Source organism: Macrotis lagotis, chromosome 6, assembly GCF_037893015.1.
Source record: "Macrotis lagotis isolate mMagLag1 chromosome 6, bilby.v1.9.chrom.fasta, whole genome shotgun sequence".
Classification (NCBI taxonomy): Eukaryota; Metazoa; Chordata; class Mammalia; order Peramelemorphia; family Peramelidae; genus Macrotis; species Macrotis lagotis.
The window spans coordinates 18123019-18145144 of record NC_133663.1 but is presented as its reverse complement, the minus strand read 5'-3'; the positions used below and the strand labels follow the sequence as shown (position 1 = coordinate 18145144).

Here is a 22126-nt window from a genome sequence, read left to right as displayed (position 1 = left end):
ACATGAGTAAGTTTAGAATACTCACCCCAGGGATTCACATGGACTACTTATGTCCAACCTGTGGTACACCATTACAAGCTCCTGTTGGTCTCATTAGCCACAGTAGGATGCACTGTAATTTGTCTCAAACATACTGATGTAATTTTGATCTTCTTCAATAATGAATGACAAGGGGGCAGCTAGGTGGTGCAGTGGACAGAGCACCGGCCCTGGAGTCAGGAGGACCTGAGTTCAAATCCAGCCTCAGACACTTAATCACCTAGCTGTGTGGCCTTGGGCAAGGCACTTAACCCCATTGCCATGAAAAAAAAAAAAGATTAAATCCAGCGATATTCAAACTCTTCATAACTTGCTCTCTCCTATCTTCTATTCTGCTATCCAGGGATATCAGTAGCCTCCTTGCTTTTTCTTGGACAAGGCTTTGCATCTCCCAACTCTAGACATTTTCATTAGTTCCCAGTTAAAATATCAATGTCTTCAAGAAGCCTTTCCCAATGTCTTAATTCTAATCCTTCCCCTCTGTAGCTTATTTCCAATTTATCTTGCATACAGCTAGTTTTTACACAGCTATTTTCATTGTGTTTCCCCTCCTTTACTTACTACTCTCTTCAAATTAGATGGCAGTATTGGAGGAGATAGTGGAGTTAGACTTGTGAATAATAATGTGAGATGAGGAGGCAGAACAAAAAGGAACTCAGTAAAGGGCCTCAAATTTTACAGTGAAGTATGAGAAAAATTTCTCAGCTAAGTTGAAGTGCTGTGGGTTGTCTGAGTACTGGGCAACTCAATGGCAAAGTGGACAGAGCACTAACAATTGTGTCAGGAGGACCTGAGTTCAAATTCAGTCTTAAAACACTTAATAATTATAAGTTGCGTGACCTTGGGCAGATCACTTAATCCTGACTACCTCAGATTCAGGGCCATCTCTGGTTATCTTGATAAATATCCGGTCCCTGGACCCAGATGGCTCCAGAGGAGAAAGTGAAGCTGGTGACTTAGTACAACCCCACCTCACCCAAATCCAATTCAAATATACCAAGGCATCACTTCCCTGATGTCATAGTATTCTTCAAAGAGAGAAATAACAACCATTTGGGAGGTATGCAAAGACTACTTTGCTATCCTAGAGCACATAAATTAGTGTAGTGTTTCATTATTTTTTCTAACTCTTTTTAGCAATTTAGGAATAGAAGTAGAGAAGAAGATCATGGGAACTCCAAAGCCAGGACTTGGTAAAGCATGACCAGAGACAGGATAAGAGAGTGAGGGACTCATGTGTAGAGAGGTAAGTGAAGTCAAGGGTAATGACCTGGAAAGTAATCAAGGAGTAGAAGTCCTAGAGAACGTAGTCCAGATGAAAAACAGGATAATATATGTGATACATAAATATACATATGTGTGTGTTGTGTGTGTGTATGTAACTCTTGCAATCTCCATTATAGTGGATAGCATCCACCATCTTCTAGTCACACTAGAACCCAAGCTTGATGCCATTCTTGACTCTCCACTCAGCACCCCACATTACCAATCTCTTGCCAAGTCTTGTTTCTCCTTTCACAATACCATCCTTCCTTGTGAACAGGTTTACAGGTACATATCTTCATTACTCTAGTCTTGGACTACAGGGAAAGAAATCTCACTGTCTCCTTGGCTCAAGTCCCTCCCCACTGAGATGCCAAAGTGATCTTAAAGGGCATATCTGACCATGTCTTCCTCCAATAAACTATGACTTTCTATTTCCTCCATTATCACATAGAAAATTCGGTTTGGCTTTTAAAAACTCTTCACACTCTTAGTTCCATCTTCTGATACTAGAATCCCTTCCCTGAAACCTAACAGATAAGGACATTAGCATTTCTGCTTTTTCTCAAGCATGGTCCTCCAGCTCAGGGCCTGGTGCCTGTTTTGTACCTAGTTGTCCTACCTGGACTGCTCTGTCTCCTCAACTCTATCTCTAAGCTGCCCCTAGAAGAAGCTTGCTGAAGATTTAGCTCTAAACCAATCTTTTTTTTAAAACAAGGCAATGGGGTTAAGTGACTTGCCCAAGGCCACACAGCTAGGTAATTTTTAAGTATCTGAGGACAGATTTGAACTCAGGTCCTCCTGACTCCAGGGCCCGTGCTCTATCCACTGCACCACCTGGCTGCCCCTAAACCAAACTTTTTGACCAAACTCTCCTCTCCTCAGGGCTGTTCTCTGAGCCCTGAATAAGCTTGTGTTACTTACTTGTTATAAGAAATGACCAACCTCACACTTAAAAAAACTTCAATGTTTCTCTCTCTTCTTCTCTTTTATATAATGTATATATTGGCTGAAATCTTACTGCTGACTGTCAGTGTATTCATCTAAGTTTATTGTCTTCCACCATCAATATTTTTTCCAATAGGGTTTTATTTCCTTTTTGTTTTCCATAAGTAGATAAAATGCCAATCTCCATGCTCATCTGATAAATATGAAATTTGTTTCTAGTCCGTTACAGGTTGGCCTATCACCTGAAACAAAAGAGGAGCAATTTCAAATCCTCCTCTAGGAATAAAAAACAAAAACCCCCACAAAGAACAGATGCAGCAGTACTCATAGTACTCCTCCAACTCTACCTATTACATTACTGATCAGCACATGTGTAATGGAATTGAGAAGAGGCTTACATATAGAAATAAGATCCAACCTCTAACTAAGATTCCTCCCCATCTTCCTGTCATTACATGGAAGATCAGAACACAAAAAAGATCTCCTTAGCACAGAATGAAAAAGATTAACCCCAATGACACCATCTGAAATTTTTATTTCATGATATACTCTCAATGCATTGAAATCTAAGATGAGCAACAGTTCTTACATGAATGGAATGCATTAGAATGAATTCTCCTTTCCTGAAAAAGTGTCCCCTACACCACACCTCGTGCAATTCAAAAACACATATGCTATTCCTGAAGTCTGGCTACACTCACTTCATTTATTAGGATTTGAAGAACATTTGAACCAGCTATTAAATTGTCCTGCAATATCAGGTCAGGACAGAAATATATATCATTAGATGAATGCAAAGCTACTCTCCTGCCATTTAATCTGAGCAGGTTAAACTTCAGAATCCCTGGTTTGCTGACCAAGGTTTACTTGACATGTCAATCAACACTTTATGATCTATTCCAATCTGTGCCATTTTGAGAATGTCATTCCTGTGATCACTGGCCTGGGAAGAAAGTCTATGAGAAAAGGATAAACTAGCTTTCTTCCACATCAAGCAGATTGCTTTGGTTTGATTTAGCATCATTCATTTTCCAGGTACTCAAGGTGCTTTACAATGAGGTATAAATTAGACACATAATGACAGATTATCAGTAATTGCTAAGCTTTCCAGGGTACTGCTTGCTTATTTGGGAGAAAAAAAAACATTGGCCTAAAAGATTAAGGCTATCCCTTTTAAAGTGCAAATAACAATAGAATAGAATGGTTAGCTTTCAGAAACAGGAACAACTGACTTGGATTTCAGTTTAACATTTCAAAAGAATGGAGGTTCTATGTCCAATGTGAGTTCTGTATGTCCAATGTGAGTTCTGACACAAAACTTCGAATGAATGAATCAACATAAAGTCAGCTATAGCAATTAAAGTTACTGAAAGAAATTAGTTCAGGAACTATAAGAATTTAGACTGAAGATATGAATTTTAATCAAGATTTAAGATATAATCTTTAAGTAGAAACTGAATTTTCAAGCAACTGATACTAAATGCTATTAAATTCATAAGACATGAAACTACGTGGAAAACAACACTGGTGACATTTTGTAGACTAGAAAAAATTTAAAGCAGTTTTATTTTAATGTTAAGCATTACAGATGAAAGAATAATGACAACTACTCCTCATGGAAAGGAACAAATACTAAATTTTTCCTTGACAACTGTTCTATTTCATCATTTAGTAACAATATGAGGATTTCTTATTCATGCCACCAACAGTACAGCAGCTGAAGAGAACCCAACAAGGCTAACTCATGAATACCAGACACTCTCATCAGCCCTCACCTCAAGGTCTAGCAGAGGTACACAGGGAGGGTGCCTGAGTTTAACCTGGGACCCATACTGGAATCCTCGTAGAGGCTTCAGATACTCTGTCAACATCATCCCTACCCCACAAGAAGCAGAAGATATGAATTCAGTCTAGCCAGAGAGTCAAGGGAGGACCAAGGGTGGTGCAGAAGCTGAAAGGGCAGAAACACAGCTGGCCCTAGCTTTGTCTTTTCAGAGATTATTTAGGTCAGGAACCTAAGTTGGTGAAAAATAAATTACCCCAAGGGAGAGGTGACCCAGACAGCTTTTGCAACTGACTGTGGACATCAGTAAAAAGAGAAGAATGAGAAAGTAAGAAACCAGGAGTAGGAGGGGTAAAGCTGAACCCCAGAGGCTTCAGAAGTAAAAAAAACTCAATTAAACCCAAAGTAGAACAGATAAATTAAGGAGGATGCAAAACTAGAAGAGAAAATGAATACACAACTTGCAGAGAGATAACATATCTTACACAAGTACTACAAGATAAAGGAAAGTGAAATAATGTTTGCTGAAGCAAAGAATCCTGTAGAATGACAAGAGAGCAAAAATAAGATACTACAGAATAGTTAAAAAAAAGAAATGAAACCCATAAAAGAAGAAATTAGAGTGAATACCAGAAGTTATAATTCTCAATGAAGAAATGTTAAAAACTCAAAGAAGGAAAAGTTTTAAAATACAAAAGTACTAAGGTGGGAGAAAATCTATTAGAAGAAAAACAAAAGACAGCAACATTAAGAGAACAAATGATCTCTATGTAAGCCAAAGCCACTGACCTCCAAGACAAGATAAGCAGACACATTTTAAGAATCATTGTTGTAAAAAAAAAAATCATAGTTATCCTGGAAAAACAGTTCAAGTGATAAATACTTCCTGCAACATAATGCAGGAAGATGGTCTAAAACTTTCAAATATGAACAACAAAGCACCAATCCACAGATCACCCATGGGTATTTCCAATGACAAACAAGTTTAGCCCATAGCCAAGGAGTCATACAAATATAAATGAAAGGAAATTTGAAAAACAGAACATTATTCTACACTCACTAGAAAGCAAAGAAGAGAACAAATGTATGAAAAGAAGATGACATAAGATGGGAAAAGTCAATGTTATGGAAAGACAGGCACAGCTGTGAATCACTGAAACCCTTTTTGAAACCAAGAATTATACAACTATCTGCCACTAGGTTTATATCCCAAAAAGGTCACTGATAAAAAGCAAGTCCCCATATACACCAAAGTTGTGATAGCAAAGAAATGGAAACAAAATAGATGCTGATAGATTGGGAAATGGCAAAACAAAATGTGGAACATGAATATAATGGAATATTAATAATATTACTATAAGAAACAAAGCATATGAAAACACTGAAAGAAACCAAGAGTAGAAGGGGCAAAGCCAAACAAGCAGAGTCAAGAAAACAACAGACCAATGACTATAACAATGAAAAGGAAAGAACAATCAATTGAACAAAGAGTAATTTGATTCCCTAATCAGAAGTGAATGGTACAAAAATACAAGGAGAGGTGGGAGGGTCATGAATATGACAGACTGCATACATTTCTCAAGGTTTTTTGATAGATGGATCAATTTGGCTGATTTTTTTATTCTTTTTCTTTAAAAATATTATGTTTTATGTGGAAAGGTCGTCTGGCAGATGGGAAGAGAGGGCTAGTGGGCAAAATTCTGGTGATGACAAAAAGATATGAATAAAAGTTTATTTAAAAAAAAAAAGCAAAATGTGGAATTCTTAACACCACCTCTGTCCTCTTATTGGAGGGGGGCTCCCCTTAGAGAGCCCAGACCCACTTTCTCACCATGTCTCTTCTTAGGTACCTTTCCCAGGGGATCCCCTGCCCTCCTCCCCACTTTTCAATTTGCTTTGTCTATTCTCCTCCACCATTGTATCACACACTCCTTAAGGAAAAGGATTGTCTTTTTTTCTTATTTGCACTGTACTTATAATACAGCCTGGCCCACAGTAGGACTTAATAAGGGTTTACTGACTGACTAGAATATACCTTTCTAAAATGCAAGCACTATGAAATGGAGATTCAGAGTTTTATAAACATCCTCTTTTTGTATTCGATTTATGTTCAGAGTAAAAAAAAACAACAAAAAACATTGTTTTAAAGGCCCTAGTTAGACTGGAGCGATACAGAGGAGCTGGAGACTTCTGTGGTCAGTTCTTGTTAGAGCTACCTCCTGGCTGCCACCTTCCACTCACTGTGCCCCAGTGGAAATTCTACAAGTCACCCCCATTTTCTTTTCTTTTTTTTTTAAGGTTTTTGCAAGGTAAATGGGGTTAAGTGGCTTGACCAAGGCCATATAGCTAGGTAATTATTAAGTGTCTGAGGCTGGATTTGAACTCAGGTACTCCTGACTTCAAGGTCGGTGCTCTATCCACTGTGCCACCTAGCTGCCCCATGTCACCCCCATTTTCAAGTCAATCCTTACTAGTTCACACATAGCAAAAAAGCATGCACAGCACCCAGCTACAGAAGTTCTCCACAACCCCAGACCATGCTTCATACTTGTCAACTTGTCAACACCAGGAAGCCCAGGCCTCCCTGGGCAGCTTGCTCTTGTGGTCCTTCCTTCCCCTGCTTGGAACATCACCCTCCAGAACAGACCTGCAGAGGCCAGTCCTCACTGCCCTGAGAGAGTTGATCCACCAGGCTTCAGAACTCTACCTGGGTCAAGCTGGATTAATTGATAAATGAGGTCAAACTTAACTAACACAATATGGAGTTGAGTCCAGGAAATCTGGGCCTTCATGGGCATTCTGCCATCTGTTCTGCCACCTCAGGTGGACCCTGTTCTTCCCCTCGGCTTCCTGATTTTTACTTGGGAAACAGAAATCAAGTCAATATTACTATTGCTGCTGGAAAGAGAATAGCTTCCCTTAAAATCATTTTGACCAATCTTCCTTCCCTGGTCATTCATTTTCTACCACTGTCTTTTTTTGATCAGGAAGTTATTTATATCAAGGCAAAGCAGATAGGAGTGTTGAACCTGGAGTCAGGAACCTGAGTTCAAATCTATCTTCAGATACTAGCCATGTGACCCTGGGAAATCTCTTCACCCAGTTTGCCTCAGTTATCTCATCTGTATAATGAGCTGGAGAAGGAAATGGCAAACCACACCAGTATCTTTGCCAAGAAAACCCCAAATGATATCACAGTCAGATACAATCCAAATGACTCAATAATAACAACAAAAACTTCCTATCAAACCTAAACCTGCCTCTTAGCAATGGCCCCCTTCTGTTTCTAGTTCTTCCCTCTTTTGTTCAAAGATTTGAGGACAGCAATCCTAAGTCTTTCTTCTTTCCAGGTTAAACAAACGTGATTCCTCCACTCTTTTCATTCAATAAAATCTGGAGGCACTTTTCCTTCAACATGGTCATTTTCCAGTCACTTTTCCAATTCTCCAACAAACTTCTTCAGAGTACCCAGTAAACTCCAGAAGCAGTCCGACTAGTTAAAGAGGCAATACCGTTTTCCCAAGCTGGGATTTTATGACCACTCTAGGGTTTTTGTGGCATGATCTGACACTATGGACTCAAGGGGAGTCTATTAAAGGTAAAAGACAAATTTCATCTTATTAGAACTACCTCAGTGTTCTAGCCTGTTGATATCTTTTTGAATTCTGTGGTTCAACATGTTTGATGCACCTTCCAAGTTTTGTGACATCTACAAATTTGATAATCTATGCCATTATCCAAGTCAGGAATAAAATATTAAATAGCTCAGGGCAAAGCAGAGAACCCCAGGGCATTCCATGGAAAACCACTTTCCAAGTGTCATTAAAGAATAATTGCCAGGTCTGACAACCAGTTCCAAATCTATCACCATACTGCCATGAGAATAACATGAAAGACTTTTTTCAAAACATTTCACTAACTCTAAGCAAACTTTATCTACAACAGTTCATACCACTGGAGATGATGTTAGTAGGAGGCACTATTCAAATGCTTATTCCCTTTTCTCTGCTCTTTTACCAAGATGATAACTCTTACAAAAAATGATTTGAAGTCATCCATGTTCTCTTCTCTAAACAATTATTAAACATTGCTTTAAAAAGACATTCTATCAAAGAATCAAAGTCAAGCTTCTTGTCCTGTAGTTTACAGATCACCTTTTCTCTTCTCTTCTACTCTTCTTTTTCTAATCTTCTATTCTTCCTTTTCTTCATCTTCTATTCCTTCTCTTCTCATCTATTCTACTTTTTTTACACGTCTATTCTTTTTTCTATGCTTCCATTTTTCTTGTTCTGCTCTTCCTCTCCTCCTCCTCCTCCTCCTCCTTTTTCTTCTTTTTTTAATCAGGACATTCAACCTTCTCTAATTTTATTCCCCATTCTCTAGTATTTTTCAACTATCACTGACAAATTCAAGAATCACACCTGCCAGTTCATTCACCAGCCTGAGATGAAGTTTATCTCGGTCTGGCTACTTGGACTCATCAAGGAAAGCTAATCTTCAATTATTTTCTTCCTAACTATCTCAATAGTTATTTTTTGCTCAATTCTTTCTAGGACAAGGATTATCTTCCTCACCTATTAGTCCCCTGCTCTAATGATCCCAGTCACCCTAAGTATCAATCCTCACCCTTCTTTCATTCAGCTTCTTCCCAATAAAACTTAAAAACAAAATAAAGCAAGAAAACCTCACATAAGCAAGCTGAACATAATTTTAAGTTTAAAAATACAATAAGTTAATATGAGCACACTCTGTTTATACATCTTAATAAAATAAATATTAAATTTCTTTGCTTGCAGTATGACTCCTTGTGCTAAAGGTAGACGAGCTTGCAATCAAACATTTACCCTTCGCCACTGGTGAAAGGCAACAAGATCGCTTTACAACATCTCGTCTTTTTCAATAAATTTTGCATGAAAACATGTTATCCCAGCACAAAGTTGCCTGCTGTCACACTGGAAGTGTGATAAATGTTTAATGAAAACAACACCACACAGCTTGGTGTCAGACAACAGCGATCACACAGACCTGCTTTGATCTAAACAGACACTTAAAAGGAGTTCTGAGCTTGCTTTGCACCACAGAACTCTATAACCTATATGCAAATATGAGCAAATTAGCATAAATGACTTCCTCCTGCATAAAGAAGAGGTAAAGAAAACTATGACAGGCTCCATGAGTATGGAGCTGCTGTCAAGACTTGAAGTCCAACATCCCCAAATTACTTTCAACATCTTCTACCGAGTTCTAGTTAAGAACAATCTTACCAACAGGAATTTACTGAATAAAAATGAACGAAAGAAACAGTTGGAACAAGGCCAAGGGAAACATAGTAATGTGGTGACTACAGGAACTGCAGCATGCAGCAGGCTCAGAACTCTTGACCAATGTATTCTGAAATAAACTTTGGTGATGTCTTATATTCAGAAAGGTATTAGAAATACTGTCAAAATGCTAACAAAGTTGTGGGTTATGTATAAGATTTGTAAATAAATCACTATCATAACAATTATAATTTCCAATGCTTTATATATATATATATATGTATATGTGTGTGTGTGTGCTTGTGTGTATACATCTCTCTCTCTCTCTCTCTCTCTCTCTCTCTCTCTCTCTCTCTCTCTATATATATATATATATATATATATATATATATATATATTTAAAACAGGAGTTCATTTCAAAATGGAAATTTCATAAACCATGTCACCAAAAAGCAACAGGGGCCTGGTCTCATGTCAGACTCTCCTCTAGAGAGAATTGAAAAGATCATAGTAAAACTAAAGAAATCAATGGAATTCAGCACTTAGTCTGAGTCCACAAGTCCTTAACTTGTGGATTTGTATTTTCAAACACAAACTTTTACTAGTAATTAAAAGCATAAGATTTAAGAAGAGGAAGGGGTGGAGAGAGAGAGAGACAGAGAGAGAGAGAGAGAGAGAGAGAGAAGAAAATAAGATCACAAGGCTGCAAAAGAACATTCTAGGCATATCTTGGTGGATATTCTTCTGGGTTTAGCAGCCACTGTTTTAAAAGGGAGTTGGAAAATGGTATAGGGATAGGACACAAAAAAGACAAACCTGAAGTCACACCAAAACAAACAAAAGACATTTTAATAATGAAAAATGAGTAAAAGAATTTTCCAATTTGTAACATGATTTAAATCTTGACTAAATTTACTCTGATTTAAATCAAATCTGTTCCAACTCTATTCTTAAAGGGGGTATTACTAAATCACTTTGTTTAGAGAAATGAAAATTAAAACTACTCTGAGGTACCACTTCACCCTCATAGCTATCAGAGTGACTATATGACAAAAAAGGAAAATGTTGAATGTTGAGGAGCTGAGGGAAAACCAGGACATTAAAATAATTTTGATGGAGTTGTGAACTGATCCATCGCATTCTGAAGAGCAATTTGGAACTATGCCTAATGGGCTACAAAACTGTGCAAACCCTTTGATCCAGCAGACATTACTAGGTCTATATCCTGAAAACATCCAAAAAAAGGGAAAGGATCTATGTGTACAAAAATATTTATAACAGCTCTTTTGTGGTGGCTAAAAACTGGCAATCAAAGGGATGCCCATCAATTGCGGATGGCTAAACAAGCTGTGGTATATGATTGTGATGGATTATGGTACTATAAGAAATGACAAGCAGGATGATTTCAGAAAAACCTGAAAAGACTTATATGAATTGATGCCTAGTGAAGTGAACAGAAGCAGGAGAATACTGTACACAGTAACAGTAATATTGTTCAATGAAGAACTGTGAATGACTTAGGTATTCCCAGCAATAGGATGATCCAAGAGAATTCCAAAGGACTAATGATAAAGCATACTATCCATCTCCAGAGAAGGAACTGATATTGTTTGAATAAAGACTGAAACATGTTGTTTTTTCCATTTCTTTCTTTCATCTTTTATTTTATTCAAGTCCTCTTATACAAAATGACTAATATGTAAATATTTTGCATAACTGCACACAAATAACCTATATTCAATTTCTTATTGTCTCAGGGATGGAGGAGGGTATTGAGGGAGGGTGAGATAGAATTTGAAACTCAAAATTTTAAATAAAAATGTTTTTAAAAATTGAAAAAAGGATAGTATTACAAGTTTAGATTAAAAAATAAAATGCTACTATTACTACTAACATATGTATCACCAACTAATCTTTCATTAAAGCCTATAAAATATGATTTATAACTGTCAGCAATATCATATCATATGATCAAAATCTTGCTCTAAAAGTCACAAAATTCAGTCTTTCACAGATTACCTAGATAATATATCTTATTCGCCAACATCTAAAATGTTTCATCTGAGACTCTCTGCAACATATATGTATTGAATAATTTTTTACTACCAAAATAAATTCACCTGCCTAGAAGATTAGGCAAACTAAGTTTGTCTAAGAGGGCATATTTTTATATAGAAAAAAAGGAAACTGTTATTTGTGTGAAAATTAATACGACCTGAAAAACTATATGCCAAAAATCTTACCCTGAAGAAGCCAGAAGCAAAACTAACCAGCCAATCAATCTAATAAAAAGAGGGAAAATCACTCTTTTCCTCCTTTTAGATTTTCTTAGGGGGAATAAAACTGCCCATTCTCCCTGATTTCTTCCCAGTTATCTAGCATTTTCCAAAATAAGCTAGCAGTGAATTAGTTAACTAAATAACTAAGGAATCAGGCATTCTGGGATAGATAAAAATCTGATTTGTAACCACAAATTTCTAATTTGTTGATTCTCTAATCATTAAATGCATATTCACTAATCTCTTTTTCTTTTGTTATTATGAATATGAATATAAAAATATGATTTTTGAATGTTTTGTCTTATTCATGATTATTGTTTCCATGATTTGTTTTTTGGCCCACTCATTCTTTAGGATTTCATTGTTAAGTCTCCACTTGGGTCTGAATCTTGTTTGTGGGTTTCTAAAGGAAGTATACCTCACGGCATCCTTACTATTGCACCAGCAGCCTGCCAGTCACTGACTTACCCACAGCTAGGCTGGGGCTAGTCTGAGTCTCTTCCTCTGGACTCTGGCCACTGGCAGTGAAACTGAATTCCTAGCTGAATGACATCAACACCAGAACTGAAGGGTATTGTTGATCTGGGTCAAAATGGAGGAAACAGGCCTGAGAAAGGGACTCTTCGGTGGCATCTATTCACCACGGATGGGCCAAAGCACAACAAACAGAGCAGTAGTCAAGCCTCCCTGGACATACAGTCCTTTCATTAATACTATGGGATCTTAGCCTGAATAGCCACACTCATTTTAGAGATGAGGAAACTGAGGCTCCAAAAGTTTAAGTAATTTTCCCATAGCTACACAGAGGTGGGATGGATTTAAAATCAGGTCTTCCTGACTAGAAATCTAGCATTTTAATTAGGTACATTTGCTAATTTTTAAACAGTCCCAGTTGTCACTCTGTCTTATTTTTAATTCAACTTTGCTTGCTTAAGGACAAAATTACAAACTCCAGTTGCATTTAAAATTTCTAAGAAAAAGAAATGATCTATTTTCATTGAGAGAAATGAATGGCAACTAACTTAAGCAAGACTAAAATCTTTCCATTCACAAGTTTAATATTTAGTGCTTAAGAAAAAATACAAGATGGTGAGTTTTTTAATGACTTTCTCCAAAGTTAGAGAATCAAAAGACAAAAACATGCAGATATGAAAAGGCAAAAATATGTACAGACATGAAAAGGGACACAAAGGTCCTCATAAAAAAGAGGGGAATTTAGAAAAAAAGTTTTCCCATTCTATGATTCATTTAACCTTTAACTAAGAGTCAAGATGTAAGAAGATCTTAAGGGAGTTGTATACAATGTACAGATTAAATTTTTCAATTTAAAAATGAACATTGAGACAATAAAAATATTTTACATTGACACAGATAATTATATTCACACAGGGGTAAGGAAACAGAAGAAGACAAAAGGAGATCATGCCCATAACACTGGGTACAACTGATGAAAAGATTCATTATTCAACTGCTCAAAACACAATGCAAAGAATGACCTAAAAATTCATCTTCTGCAGGTGGAAATCTACTTTTGATTTAAAGGTTTTTAAAACGTCTTCTAATTTTAAAAAGATGATTAAAAAATAGGTTTCAATCTCTAGTTGCTCAGAATTGAAATGTTGTTACAGTAAACTTATATATCTTATTGGAGATCAAATTTATAAGATATGATTTTCCTACAGAAAAGTCTATCACAAAGTACCCTCTCACTCAACTTTGTCCTTTTCCTGTAATCATTTTCCAATAAGGATGGCAATTGGGATTTGTGATTTCACTTGTATAGGTAACTGCAGGGAAGGAAATTCCCTCTGGCAATACAACTCACTTATTTACATAGTTTCATAGGACACAGAGGTTAAGGGACTTGGCCAGGGTCACACAACCATTCTGTGAGATAGGGAGGAGGTGAAGCCAGGAAGCTTCAAACTCAGCTGTCTAGACACTAGGACAAGTTGCCTTCCACAGCAAGAAAATTTCAAATAATTTAAAATCTGCTTTATGCTTACAAACTGCATGGATTTACAAGAATTTCTCAATTCATTATTTCCCAAGTATTCACAATTTCAATATTTTGGCAAGTTTTTCATTACAAACTGAGACCAAATTTTGAACACCAGATCAGGCCATCTTTCTAAGAATCCTCTCTACAGGTTGTGCATGAACAAATCACCCAGAAGGGATCAAACCTGAACCAGGAAGGGTCTTCTTTGCTTATTAGTTCTCTCCTTTCCTTGTGCTAGCCAACTCTCCAAAAACTAAGGCAGAAAAGGGGAGCTCTCCCCAAGAACTGGGAAAGGCACCCATGTGAACGCTGCTGAGGACCACTTTGGCTCCAGATCCCTTGTCACTCACCCACGCTTGGTGCTGTGTAATTCTTTCTCCTTCCCTCTCTCTCTCTCCTTCTCTCTCTTCTCTTTTTCTCGGCCTTTACGACGGTCTCTTTCACGAGATCGGCTCCGAGTTCTTCTGTGGCCAGATCTTTCACTACTTCGACTATGGGAACGTGGACGAGGCCTTGACCTTGACCTATGAATAACATGTAATATAAATCAGTTTGTTTTTAACCAAAAGAAAAATAGTTCCATGGTTTTTAATTACATTTTATCAGAAATTAAGAAACTCCATTAAACATGTACTTGTAATAAGTAGGAAATTTTATGAATGTACTGCACTTCAAGGGACATAAGGTCTAAAGCAGATGGCTAACTGAACCATCCTGTCTTTCCAATGGTCACCAGTTGAGACTCCCCTGCTCTCCTTCTTTGCTTTGCCATATTGCCTGGCACCAGTACCATTGCTCTTAATTTGTTTACACTTCCCCAGGTCAGGTCCAGGGAAAAAGTTTATATGATAGATTGGAAGGATTCATGATGGAGAGCTTGGGGGAATGGATGGGTAAATACTAAGAATCCTCCTACTTCCCCTCCTCTGTGGGGTCACCTAGACCTGCACTGGTCTCCTTGGAAGGTTTCTTGGTCTCCCTCCCAACAATAAAGCCGTAACCTGTTCCTTTCCCCAGAACCTTTATCTCAGGTTCTGGGATACTCTTATCTAGTGTTTTCTCCTGAAACACTGATGAATATATTACTTCAGTTTACTTTGAACAAAGACCTACAATTAACATTTAAACATTTAAAATTCTTTGCAGAGGATGTAAGGGGAGAGGGGGAAGGAAAAGGGTGAGGACTGGGAATGTACAAAAGGGAAAATTTAATTATTCTCCATTTTGCCTTTGATTATTAACAGTAACTTTTTAAAAATCACCAAACTTAAAGGGCACTGGGCAGGTCCATCTGATGAGAAGCAAATGAGGTATTGGAAAAGGGAAAGGAAGAAGAGGAATCAGTCCACAGAATCCTTCATTTAAAAAAAAATGGTAACCAAGACTAATGAGTCCCTGATCATTACTTAATCTTCTGGATTCACAAGGACTCCCAGACCATGCTGTCCTAAGTTTGGTCAGTCATGTGGCCACCGCCTGAATACATGCTACAATACACTGGGCAGCCATATCTAGAAAGTAAGCAGCAGCATGTCCACAATAATAATTATGCCTATATCCCTGAGACAATCACAGTATTTGTTCCCAGGAATCCTTAGACAGGGATTTTGGGAAGTGGAGAAGGAGAGAAAGAAGGCCTTATTATATTTGATTCCTTTTCAGATAATCTACCAAATTCTCTTAGGATATGACAATTAGCTAAAAAGATTAATAAAATAAGGTATATTTAATTTTATAAAACCCCACCTTAAAAAAATAAAAAAAATTTGAGAAAGTATTTTACATAGCTAGAAATAGTACCACTAATTTAATTACATTATAACTTAGAGTGACACTATTGCATTTTTTTTAACAAATAGCTGGTATTTTTACCTTGTGACCTTCACTTTATTAAATTCTCATTACAAACTTTTCACTATGTGTAGACTTCAGAGGGGCTTTAGTAGGAAGTAAATTTGCTAGAACATTTGAGGGGCAGATTTGTTCAGCATTTGAGTCTTGTGAATAATTGAGAGTTAACCTATCCAAATACTTTCTTGCATTAACCATCAAAACAGAGTATGCTATGAGCTTGAAGAATTCAGGATCTTTCAGTACTGCATGATAATCCTTCAGACTAACAGAATAATTGACTGTTGGTAATAGAGTATAAAAAAACTGAAACATACTGATCCCAGAGTCCACCCCACAGGTATTCCTGATTTAAACTAGGACCACGGTCATTTTATTTTGCAGTGTTCATGATGACTAAGTAGACCTCTAGGAAGATAACTACAGTTTATACACTGACATTCATCTCAAGAGGATGGAAAAACAGAAAAGTTCTATGAAGAACTTGACAAGATTGTACAAATTATAACAGGAATGTCTTGATCTTTGATAATTTCAACAACAAAGTATAGGTAGGTAACGTATGTGGGAAAAGATGGTTGTGGCTACTCAAATAAAAAACACAAAAAGTCTGTAAATTACTTGGATGCCTAAAGCCTTTTTATATATTGAATATTTTCTTTAAAGAATTATTATAAGGGTGGAGCCAAGATGGTGAAAGGAGAAGAGCCTCTCCTGGGTCTCCATAATAATTCAAAAATTTCAAAATTATTACTCTAAATTTTCGAGAGAAAACCCACAGAAAGATCCAGTGAGGCAATTCTCCAGACCAAGGTAACCTGGAAAATAGTGGAAAGGCTCGACTCCACGGGGTTAGTGGGGCAGCCCACCAGAGTAAAGAAACTTCAGCCTCCTGGAGGCAGCCCCAGGGCACCTGGAAGCTGTGGCTCATGGCAGTGGGGGCAGTTTGCTGATATACACCCTGGGGAGCACCGGGAACAACTTGGAGGACCAGTGGGGGAGACCTCTGTCAGGGTGAGTGAGTGCATGAATCCCAGACCATCAGGGCGGTTGCAAGAGTCAGCACAGTCAGCGCAGCGGTGGTGGCCACAGCAGCACAGATCCAGGCAACAAGAAAAAGTTGTGGAGCCGGAAAGCAGGAGCCTCCAGCCAACTGAAGCCCAGCAAAGGTAGGGGAGACTTCAGAGATTTGTCCTCTGTACCTGAAACAGAACTCTGGGGCTTTGATCACATTCAGATCCTAATCACAGTCTAGGTCTCCCACAGAACAGGCCCCCACACACACACCTCAGCCTTGTGGCAGAGGAGTACGCTTGTGGTCATTCACAGACCAGGAAGGCAGTCAGAGCTTCACACACTGAGAACTTTGTGTGTGTGTGTGTGTGTGGGGGGGGTAATTCCAATAATACTCAAAAGCTCAGGAAGCACCCCCAAACCAGGCACAGGATGGAGAAAGAGTAAGCAGAGAAAAAAGAGGAACACCATTGAGAAATACTTTGCCTATGATCCCAAGAAGGATCAAAATACTCAGTCTGAAGATGAGGAAGTACAAGCTCCTGCACCTAAAGACTCCAAGAAAAAACAGAAATTGGGCTCAGGCTATGACAGAACTCAAAAAAGACTTTGAAAATCAAGTGAGGGAGATAGAAGAAAAATTGGGAAAAGAAATGAGAGGGATGCAGGAAAGACATGAAAATGAACTCAACAGTTTAGTCAAGGAGATCCAAAAAAATGCTGAAGAAAATAACATGTTAAAAACCAGCTTAGGTCAAATGGATAAAACAGTTCAAAAAGTTACTGAGGAGAAGAATGCTTTAAAAAGCAGAACTGGCCTGATGGAAAAGGAGATAAGAAAGCTCTCTGAGGAAAAGAAATTCTTCAGATATAGAATGGAACTGAGGGAGGCTGCTGATTTTATGAGAAATCAGGACACAATACTTCAAAACCAAAAGAATGAAAAATTGAAAGAAAATATGAAACATCTCACTGAAAAAACAACTGATAGGGAAAACAGATTTAGGAAAGAGAATCTAAAGATTATTGGAACTATCTGAAAGTCATGATCAGGAAAAGAGCCTTGACATCATTTTCAAAGAATTACTACAGGAAAATTGCCCTGATATCCTAGAAGTAGAGGGCAAAATAGAAATTGAGAGAATCCACCAATCTCCCCAAGAAAGAGATAAAAAAAACAACCCCCAGGAATATTATAGCCAAGTTCCAGAACTCCCAAGTCAAAGAGAAAATATTACAAGCAGCCAGAAGGACACAATTCAAATATCGTGGAGCTGCAGTCAGGATCACACAGGACTTAGCAGCAACTACGTTAAAAGCTCACAGGGCTTGATATAATATTCTGGAAGGTGGAAGAGCTTGGAATGCAACCAAGAATCAACTATCCAGCAAAACTGAACGTCCTCTTCCAAGGAAAAAGATGGACTTTCAATGAACCAGGGAAATTTCAAATGTTCCTGTTGGAATGGCCAGAGCTGAACAGAAGGTTTGATCTTCAAATACAGGACTCAGGTGAAGCATAGAGAGTGGATGAGAGGGGAAAATATGAGGAACTCAATGAGAAACTACATGTATTCCTGCACAGAAAAATGATACTGATAATATTCATATGAACTTTCTCATTTAATAAAGCAGGTAGAAGGAGCTTTTATAGATGAAGTACAGGAGAAAGCTGAATTTGAAGATATAATGTGGTATAAAAATGGAGTCAATAGAAAAAAAGGGAAATGTAATAGGAGAAAGAAAAAGGAGAGGTGGAATAGGCTAAGATATTTCATATAATAAGATTTTATTACAGTGAGCTATTGCAATGATATGGAAGGGGGAAAGGCAAGGAGGAATGAGGGAATCTTTGCTCTTATCAGAGGTGACTAGGAGAGGAAATAGCATATATACTCAATGGGGTATAGACATTTGTAGTAAAAAGGAGAGAAGGGGGAAAGAGGGAAGGGGAGGGATGTGGGTGATAGAGGAGAGGATAGATCATAGGAGAGAATAGTCAGATATAACACATTTTCTTTTTTACTTCTTACAAGGGGCTGGGATTGGGTGGCCTTTCTGGGACGATGGGGCTGGGTAGTTGTTGGGTCTCAGAGGTGGTATGTGCGCTTGGGGTCTCTTGGCCTCAGGGCCAGTGATCAGTCTGCTGCAGTACTCAGCTACCCTACAGCACATTTTAGAAGAGGGACCGAGTGTAAGGAGAGAGAAAATATAATATAAGGTAGTGGGGAGGTATGGATGGAGGGAATTACAATCAGCAACAAGAATAGTGGAAAAATATGGAAGTAACTTTTGTGATGGACTTATCATAAAGAATGTGATCCACCCAAGACAGAGCTGATGGTGTCAGAACATAGACTGAAATACATTTTTTCTCTTTCTTTTGCATTATTTCTCATGAGGGTCTATATTTTTTGGGGGAAGAGAGTATTATGTTTACTCTTAAGCAATAATATTTTATTAATGTATAAAAAAATCACTTGTACAAAAATTTAAAAATTAATAAAAAAGAATTATATAGATGTTGCAATAACATTTGATTTATCCTGATTAAAAAGGCTCTGAAAAAAAATGGAATTGGAAAAAGAGGCTAAACCAATCTAATACCAAATATCAAAATAGTGGGTCAGTGCCCCCCCAGTGACCCAGGTGCTTCTGGTGAACTGGAAGAAAGCTCCTAACAGCCATGGTGACCTGGGGTTCCTTGGCCATGTGCCCCAAGTACCACATCCACTATTTTGTAGCTACCATCTTCCATATCTGGAATGCCTCCCTCTGCGCTTCTGTCTCCCAGAATATCTTGCTCCCTTTAAGTCGAGCTCACAAGCCCCTTCCCACGTGATTCTCCCCAATCCACTGCCCACTGTTCCCTACAGATTAACTTGTGTTTATTTTGACATGCGTTTGAAGAGCTTGCCTCTCCTGGGAGTTATCAGCTCACTGAGCTCAATCTGGTCTTTGAATTCCTTTTTGGTCCATAGAAAGGAGGTGCTCAGTAAATGTTCCAAGACTGATCTATCACTAGTAATATCTGGCATACTAATAAGTTACTGCCACTAACCAGGCCCTGAAGAGGGCTTTACAAATAGGCTGTTGTTATACCATTTTAGGGTGGCAGAAAATGGGGCAGAGAAAGGTTAGGTGACTTGCTCAAGGTCATAGAGCTACTCAGTAGTAGAGCTGAACTGAAACCCAGGTGATCTTTAATCCTGGCCCTATTTTCTTTTCCCTGAGTCCCATAATCCTACAAAAAATAGAAACAAAGACATGGAGATCACTGTGTAAGACACAGCTAAACCTGAAATCTATCCTCAAAGCATCTGAATACAAAAAGTGAAAAACCCCTAATATTCATAAAATGGAACAAATCTACTAGAATGACTCTCATCATCTATTTTTTCACCATCAATGACAAAAGTAGAATCATACATTTGGACTCCACTCCTTCCTTCTCCAGGAAATGATATAAAGTACCAACAGTTTTTACCAAAATACAGTCAACAAAAAGACTGGCTGAACCTCACAGATGACCTTCGCAATGCTTTGAAAAGTATACAGAACTCAGTTTTCAAGATTTTCTCAAAAGGAAAAAATATCCAAAGAAGAAAAACCATCATGAGTGTTATTTTGAATTTTAAAAAGACAATTAGGAAATTACTATATCTGCTTCTTCACTTCAAAATATTTGGTGAGTTTGATCCAAACACATACTGAAGCTATCTTTGATGAAATGGGAATCATGGAACAGATGGGGATAAGCCTTAGACAAGTGCTACACCTGGGTGGTGAGCTGGACCCAGAGAAAGAGAATAGGATAGGCTGCACTCAAGAATTTTTTTTTTTTAGATTTTTCAAGGCAATGGGGTTAAGTGGCTTGCCCAAGGCCACACAGCTAGGTAATTATTAAGTGTCTGAGGTTGGATTTGAACCCAGGTACTCCTGACTCCAAGGCAGGTGCTCTATCCACTGCACCACCTAGCCACCCCAAGAAATTGTTTTTAATGGATAAGACAGTTAAACGGTCTCAAGATACAAAAGCCCAGTTTCTTAATTCTAATACACTCATTATGGTGTTAAAAATCATTAAACAAATTACCAAAAATATCAATATTATGAACAATTTTAAAGGGGAATCATGGCTTAATGAGAATATGAACAGGATGCAGTACATTAGAGAAAAAAAATATGTGATAAATAAAAAAGTACTGAGGATACATATAATTGGAATAGGAAGCCAGTCATGCAGGAAGAGGAGTTACCAGATGGGCAATCCAAGTGGTATACTGGTACTACTAAAATGAAAACAAAATATGAAGGAGGTTTAAGTAAAGAAGGCAATATTTTTATGGAAGATTTATCATAAAATCTGGACAAAAGTCCCAAAGGATAAGTAGGTAATATCTTCCATAGTGGTGAAAGAAAAGAAGAAACCACAAATCATTCTGGGGATAGACTTGTTTTCTTGGGGATGGTTTTCGACAGGAGATAAGTACATATGGTTAGTCATTGAGACTGCCAGTTAGATGAGTGTGGATTAAATTTAGGCCTTACTGTACCCTATAAAGCAAATATCCTTATTATGTTGTCAATCTTTACTTACTTAAAAGGAAAGGATTACTTGCCTACAAATACGGTTTTCTCATTACTTCACAGGTAAACTGGGTATTACTCCCCAAGTCCATACCATAGGTTATCCAACAAGATGATAAATAACATCTGAGCTCACAAAGACTAATATTTTTGAGGGTGGGAGAGGAGGAATGGGGGTTAAATGACCTGCCCAAAGTCACACAGCTAGAGGCATCCAGTGTTGGGGCTAAATTTGAATGAAAATCCTCCTGACTCCAGGGCGGGTGCTCTATTCACTGTGCCACCACCTAGCCAGTCCTACTATTTTTAAAGTATGGAATGGCGAACACCTAAGTGTCCAAAGCCACCTCTCTACTTTTTCCCCACAAATTATCCTAAAGCTCACAATATTATCCCCATGTACTTCCTTCTAATTATGATAGTAATATTTAATTTTCCATTTGTTCAACGTTATTATTGCTATTCCTCCTGGAACGTTTGGTTAAGTGAAGCCTGTCAATATTAACCTTAACTGGGTAAAATCTGACTAAGGGAATGAATAGAATAAGGGAAGACTTTTGACAGATAAGAAATCAAATGAGAAGAAGAAAGGAATATAATATGTTTAAAAAACTTCCCACAAGATTTTATTTGTGGAATTATTTTCCCAACATCAAGTTTTTGGTTATTTTTGTAAATCCCTTCCCTTCTATTAGCCCATTGTGACTGCTTTAAAAAGTAGCCTTGTAATTCTGTAAATGTAGAATTTTGCACTCCATGCTTAATTCCCTAATTTACTCTGTTTACTAATAGATTCTAACTGGGTTTGAAGGAAGTATGAGTTAATGAATCTGTCTGCCTAGGTCTGGTTGACTCCAAGGCCTCTGGAAGACCAGAAAGGGAAAATACTTCTCCTATTTTCACACACACACACACACACACACACACACACACACACACACACGGGACTGGAGAAGTGGCCCCATCCAGTACGTCCTGGCTGAATTCCTGTTTTTAAATCCAGGAATCTAAGCTTGGAAGTGCAGAGTGGGTACAAATCTGCATTAATGGAGGACCTGACAGCAATGGGGAACTTTCTACACCAATAACAATGATT

At 37.9% G+C, this 22126-nt stretch overlaps 1 protein-coding gene across 1 annotated transcript in view; it reads right to left on the bottom strand.

The window, feature by feature from the left end:
- Positions 1-22126, bottom strand: part of RSRC1 (arginine and serine rich coiled-coil 1) — a 367121-nt gene that overhangs the window by 245731 nt on the left and 99264 nt on the right. The window contains exon 7 of the mRNA XM_074192717.1: positions 13926-14099. Within this exon, the coding sequence (XP_074048818.1) occupies positions 13926-14099 (174 nt within the window). The remainder of the gene's footprint in view (positions 1-13925; positions 14100-22126) is intronic.